This window comes from Corvus brachyrhynchos, unplaced genomic scaffold (assembly GCF_000691975.1).
Source record: "Corvus brachyrhynchos isolate BGI_N302 unplaced genomic scaffold, ASM69197v1 scaffold65, whole genome shotgun sequence".
Lineage (NCBI taxonomy): Eukaryota > Metazoa > Chordata > Aves > Passeriformes > Corvidae > Corvus > Corvus brachyrhynchos.
In genome coordinates, this window is record NW_008238365.1 from 2,174,042 (window position 1) to 2,180,488 (window position 6,447).

The following is a 6,447-nucleotide window of genomic DNA, read 5'->3' on the forward strand; positions in this document are numbered from 1 at the left end:
CTCCGCTGTGGGGGAGCAGGAGCCTGAGGGTGATGCCAGGGATCACCGGGCACGTCTCAGCTGGAGGAGTTGGGGCTTGGCGCTGTTCTCCGAGCGGGTCGCGCTGGGGACCCGTCGGTGCCAGGTGGCTGCGGGTTGTGCCGTGCTTGGGGCGTTCAAGCACGAGTGATCTCTCGTGTGTGCACATGGGGCTGGGGACGGCTCTGGGCATGGGGGACACTGGGCAAAGGATGGACCATGAGGTCCTCATCGTGTCCTTTGAGACGCTCCTTGTTTTTTGGGAGAGGCGGTGGCGTCGGTGCCATGGTGTTTGTGGATGGTGGCAGGGAGTGAGGGGCATCTGCACCAGGATGCCAGTCTGCTCTAAAAGAGATTTACGGCACCGATCCATGGATTTCACACCCCGCGGGATTTCGGCTCCCAGCGCGGGGGACAGCGCCGATGGTGCCCCATCCCCGTCTCCGCGGGTGCCGCTCTCCCTGCACTCAGCCGGGTGTCCCACAGTGTCCCCATCCTCACAGCAGACAGCAAGTGGGGTCCTTGGAACCACTGGAGCCACTGCTCCAAGACCTGCGACACCGGCTGGCAGCGGCGCTTCCGCATGTGCGAGGGCACGGGCATGCAGGGCTACCCCTGCGAGGGCACCGGCGAGGAGGTGAAGACCTGCAATGAGAAGAAGTGCCCAGGTATGGGGTACCCCACACCCCAGCGCCCCTCACCCCGCATCTGGGCAGTGCTGACCCCCCTCTTTACCCCCAGCCTACCACGAGATGTGCAAGGACGAGTACGGGATGCTGCTGACCTGGAAGAAGACGGCTGCCGGGGAGATCATCTACAACAAATGTCCCCCCAATGCCACAGGTGACACCAGACGCTCCCCAGGCTGGAGTAGGGCAGGGGGTGGTGGGTGGCATTGGGGTTGAGCCACCTGGAGCAGGGCAGGGAGTGGTGGGTGACATCAGGGACGAGCACCTCCAAACCCCGGGGGTGATAGGTGGCATGAGGGACAAGTGGCCCAAACCTCTCTGACCTGGAGCAGAGTAGGGGATCGTGGGTGGCATTTGGGTTGAGCCACCCCAGAGCCCCAGGGGCAGAGGGTGGCATTGGGGTCGAGACACCTGGAGCAGGGCAGGGGTGTTGGGTTACATCAGGGATGAGCATCCCGAAACCCCTCTGACCTGGAGCAGCACAGGGGGCTGCGGGTGGCATTGGGGTGCTGGGAGGTGATTCCAGTGCCAGCCCCAATCCCAAATCTCTGTCACAGGGTCTGCCAGCCGCCGGTGCCTGCTGAGCCCCCATGGGGTCGCCTATTGGGGTGTGCCCAGCTTCGCCCGCTGCGTCTCCCATGAGTACAGATATTTGCATCTCTCAGTAGGTGCCCGCTCTGGCACGGCCCCTTCTGTGCCCTGTCCCCCTGACAGCCACATCACTTCTCCATCTGGGCACCACGTTGGGAAACTGAGGCAGGGCTCCCTGGGTGGGTTGGGAAAGGGGACCCCACCCAAGCTGTGTCCTTGGGAAATGGTTCTTGGGATGGGAAGGTTCCCTCAGACTCCCATGGAATCCCCTGTGGGGTGGGAGCAGGCATCCCATCTCAGAGCTGGAGGGGGATCCTGGTTGGAGTTGTGTTTCTGTGTCCTTGGGAAAAGGCTTTTGGGATGGGGAGGATGCCCCCAGACCCCCCGGGATGCCCCCAGACCCCCCTGCATGTCCCCAGACCTCCATGAACTTGGACTAAGGCCCCAATCCTAGAGCTGGAGTGTTCGAGTTGCATTCCCATGCCCTTGGGAAAAGACTTTTGCGATGGGGAGGATGCCCCCAGACCCTCATGGATGTCCCCAAACCCCTGTGGACCCCCTCACCCCTCACATCCCACAGCCGCCTTCATTAACACAATTAGCTCTGCAGTGTCCCCCCGGGCTCTGGGGGTGATAAGGGACACTCAGCAGCGCTGGGAGGTGACACCGCTTGTCCCCACTCCGTACCAGCTGCGGGAGCACCTGGCGAAGGGCCAGCGGGTGCTGGCAGGGGAGGGCATGTCCCAGGTGGTGCGGAGCCTGCTGGAGCTCATGGCCCGCAAGACCTACTACAGCGGGGACCTGCTCTTCTCCGTGGAGATCCTGCGCAACGTCACCGACACCTTCAAGAGGGCCACCTACATCCCGTCCTCCGAGGACGTGCAGGTAGCGGGCAGGGGGACAGCGAGGGTCCCCTCCCCGGGGAGGTGGCGGTCGGTCGGTCCCCAGCCCCCAGCCCCGCTGAGCCCCGTCCCCGCAGCGCTTCTTCCAGGTGGTGAGCTACATGGTGGACGCGGAGAACCGCGATAAGTGGGAGGATGCCCAGCAGGTGAGTGGCACGAGGGGATGGTGGCAGCTGGGATGGCCCCACCACGGGGGGGTCCTCACTGCGGTGGCGCATCCCGGTGGCTCCGGAGCTGCTCCCGTCTCCCGCAGGTCTCTCCTGGCTCCGTGCACTTGATGAAGGTGGTGGAGGACTTCATCCACCTGGTCGGGAATGCGCTGAAGGCTTTCCAGAGCTCCCTCATTGTCACGGACAACCTGGGTGAGCGGCAGGGCGGGCGTGGGGACCTGAGGGGAGGCGGGAGCGGGAGGTGACCGCTGTGTGTCCCCTGGCAGTGACCAGCATCCAGCGGGAGCCCGTGTCCGCTGTGTCCAGCGACATCAACTTCCCCATGAAGGGCCGGCGGGGGATGAAGGACTGGGCCCGCAGCTCCGAGGACAAGCTCTTCATCCCCAGGGAGGTGCTGAGCCTCGCCTCGGCCGGTGAGCAGGAGTGCCCAGGCATGCGCACATCTGGCAGCGTGCACATCTGGAGGTGCACGCACATCTGGGAGCGTGCACGTCTGGAGGCGTGCGTGTGCTCGAACGTTCCTGCACATCTGAGATGGCGCGCACGCGTCCGCCTGCACATCTGGAGGTGTGCGTGCTGTGGGCGTGCACATCTGGAGCGTGCAGGTGTGCGCACGTGTCTGTGAGCCTGCGCATGGCAGTGCACATCTGGGAGAGCGCAGGCGCGTGTGAGCCTGCACATCTGGAACTGCACATGTGTGCGTGAGCCTGCACATGGCAGTGCACATCTGGGAGTGTAGAGGCGTGCGCACATGTGAGTGTGCACATCTGGAGCGCGCAGGTGTGCGCACGCCTGTGTGAGCCTGCACATGGCAGTGCACATCTGGGAGAGTGCACACGCGTGTGAGCCTGCACATCTGGAGGTATGCACATGTGTGCACGTGTCTGTGAGCCTGCACATGGCAGTGCACATCTGGGAGAGTGCACGCGCGTGTGAGCCTGCACATCTGGAACTGCGCGCGCGTGTGTGAGCCTGCACATGGCAGTGCACATCTGGGAGCGTAGAGGCGTGCACGCGTGTGAGTGTGCACATCTGGAGGCATGCACATGTGTGCACGCGTGTGTGAGCCTGCACATCTGGAACTGTGCACGCGTGTGCACGTGTGTGTGAACCTGCACGTGAGGGCACATCTGGGAGTGTAGAGGCGTGCACGCGTGTGAGCCTGCACATCTGGAGGCGCGCACGCGTGCACACACGGGAGTGCACATCTGGTGCAGATGTGGGCTCACATTGACACACCCATGAGCTGAATCCCCGGGCGCGTGCAGGTGAACGCCTGCGCTCTGGGGCTGGGCGTGCGTGCCAGCGCACATCTGGGCGCACATCTGGCAGCCCCGTGCGTGCCCTGCGTGCCCCCTCCCGTGTGTCACCGAGCTCGTGGCTCTCTCTGCAGAAGCGGAGGAGTCGTCGCACTTTGTCATCGGGGCAGTGCTGTACCGCACGCTGGGGCTCATCCTGCCCCCGCCCAGGTGAGTGGTGCCGCCCGCGGTGTCCCCTGCTGTCCCCCGGCCTGTCACAGCCCGTGTCCCTCCCCTCAGGAGCCCCCTGGCCGTCACCTCCAAGGGGCTGACGGTGACGGTGCGCCGCCCCGGCCCGGGGAGCCGCGCGTGCTGGTGGAGCTGTCCCACATCATCAACGTGAGTGTCCCGTGTCATCAGGAATGTCCCTTCCCATGGCACCAGTGGAGTGTCCCCCTTCCCATGGCACCAGTGGGAGTGTCCCCCTTCCCATGGCACCAGTGGGAGTGTCCCTCTCCCATGGCACCGTGAATGTCCCTTTCCACATCACCAAAGCGAGAGTCCTCCTCCAATGACACCAATGTGAGTGTCCCCCTCCTCATGTCATCACCCTTTCCACATCAGCGTGACTGCTCCTGTCCCTCATCATCACTGAAAGTGTCCCCTCCCACGTCACTGTGAGTGTCCCCCCTCTGTGTCATCCACACAAGTGTCCCTGTCCCACGTTGGCACCGTGAGTGTCCCCTCCCACCGTGTGTTGCCCTTCTTCATCATCGACCCTCCTGTGTCACCAGCGAGTTCCTTCATCACCACCACGAGTGTCCCCTTCTCCTCCCACGCCATCGATGTGTCACCCTCCTGTCCCATCGCTGCGTCACCTCCCAGTCCCATGTGGGTCCCTCCAGCCTTGTCACCTGCAGGCACTGAGAGCCAGGCAGGGACCACCAGCTCCAAGTTTGTGGCCACAAACTGGTCCCTGTGCCCACAGTGGGGACACGCCGGCCCTGGCACACCACGGGGATGTCCCCAAGTGCCACATCTCCTCGTGGGGTGGGGGTATGGCTGGGGGGGAGCTCTAACCTGTCCCTGTGTCCGCAGGGCACGTCCCACCCGCAGTGTGTCACCTGGGACTACTCGAGGACGTGAGTGAGGGGCAGGGACACAGGGACACCCTGGTGACAGGGCAGGCTGGCAGTGCCAGGGGGCTGCTGGGAGGGAGTGGGAGAGGGGGTGGGAGCATGGATTGGAGCAGGGATGGGAGAAGGGATGGGAACAGGGATGGGAACAGGGATGGGAGAAGGGATGGGAGAAGGGATGGGAGCAGGGATGGGAACAGGGATGGGAGCAGCAGGAGTGTAGAGCAGGGATGGGAACAGGGATGGGAGAGGGGATGGGAACAGGGATAGGGAGCAGGGATGGGAGCAGGGATGGGAACATGGATGGGAGAAGGGATGGGAGAAGGGATGGGAGAAGGGATGGGAACAGGGATGGGGGAAGGGATGGGAGAACTGGGATGGGAGGAGGGATGGGGGAAGGGATGGGAGAACAGGGATGGGAGAGCAGGAATATGGAGTAGGGATGGGAACATGGATGGGAACAGGGATGAGAGAACAGGGATGGGAGAGCAGGCATGTGGAGCAGGGATGGGAGCCGGAATGTGGAGCGGGGAGGGGAGCGGGGGAGCAGGGATGGGAGCAGGGATGGGAACAGGGATGGAAACATGGCTGGGAGAAGAGATGGGAACAGGGATGGGAGAAGGGATGGGAGAACAGGGATGGCAGCAGGGATGGGAACAGGGATGGGAGAACAGGGATGGCAGCAGGGATGGGAACAGGGATAGGAGCAGGGATGGGAGCAGGGATGGGGAGCAGGGCCGGGGAGCCGGGACCATCCCTTCCCGTATCCCAGCCCCACTGGCACGGGTGAACTGAGCTCCCACGGGATCGATGTGGCCCCGGAGCCGCGGGGCCGCCCGCGCCAGGCTGCCAGATGTGATTTGTTAGTGCTGGCAGGAATGAGGGAAAGTAGGGCAAGAAGTGGGGCGGGCAGCGCTGCGGGGTGGGGGAGGGCACTGCCAGCCCCCCTGCCCAGGTACCCGCGGGTCACTGGTTCCAGTTCATCCCCCAAACCCGTGGGGAGGTGTCGGCTGTGATGAGCGTGGCAGGGCCCAGCCCGGCCCCAAGGACAGCCCCCAGCAGTGCCACAGACCCAGTTCCCGGTTTTCCCGACGTGCTGGGAGCTGGGGCTGCTCTCCCCGGGCATGGCAGTGTCACCCCCCTCGCTGCTCCCTCGCTGGGGGGGTCCCCATGGTGGAGGGGTCCCCATGACAGGAGGGTCCCCAAAGACGGGAGGGGTCCCCATGGCAGAGGGGTCCCTATAGCAGGGGAATCCCCAAAATGGGGGATCCCCGTGGTGGGAGAGGACCCCATGGAGGGAAGGTCCCCATGGAAGGAGGGGCCCCACAGGGAGAGGGAATCATCACCCCCCCCCGGGAGAGGACACAGGTGCCAGGGGGCTCTTGGGGCTGCTCTTGCCTGTCCTGGCACTGCCCCTGCCCCTCCCAAACCTGTGTGGGATGATTAAACCTGAAGCCTTTGCGCTGCACCGCTCCCAACAAGATCAGCCCGGGGCAGGGATCCCCTGGCAGTGCCTCCCCCGCTGCCGTGCCTACCCCAAGGCAGGGCCAGGAAGGGGTTAACTCCGGAGAGGCGCGAGGGGCTGCGTGTGTTTGATCATTTCAAATTGCTCTCCCTCGCTCTCTTCCCATTAATCAGGGATGCTGGCTTGGGAAACTGGGACACGGAGAGCTGCCAAACCCTGCAGAGCCTCCCGGCGCACA

The 6,447-nt window shown here is 64.2% G+C and overlaps 2 protein-coding genes across 2 annotated transcripts in view; both read left to right on the top strand.

Moving 5' to 3' along the window:
* ADGRB2 (adhesion G protein-coupled receptor B2) overlaps positions 1 to 6,447 on the top strand; it is a 36,866-nt gene that overhangs the window by 17,294 nt on the left and 13,125 nt on the right. Inside the window, 12 exon segments of the mRNA XM_017736109.1 lie at positions 525 to 686; positions 760 to 861; positions 1,265 to 1,371; positions 1,989 to 2,183; positions 2,278 to 2,346; positions 2,454 to 2,562; positions 2,637 to 2,783; positions 3,764 to 3,839; positions 3,909 to 3,952; positions 3,955 to 4,007; positions 4,707 to 4,750; positions 6,383 to 6,440. Of these exon segments, the coding sequence (XP_017591598.1) occupies positions 525 to 686; positions 760 to 861; positions 1,265 to 1,371; positions 1,989 to 2,183; positions 2,278 to 2,346; positions 2,454 to 2,562; positions 2,637 to 2,783; positions 3,764 to 3,839; positions 3,909 to 3,952; positions 3,955 to 4,007; positions 4,707 to 4,750; positions 6,383 to 6,440 (1,166 nt within the window).
* The window catches only part of COL16A1 (collagen type XVI alpha 1 chain), a 47,555-nt gene that overhangs the window by 7,780 nt on the left and 33,328 nt on the right, over positions 1 to 6,447 (top strand). The window lies entirely within an intron of this gene.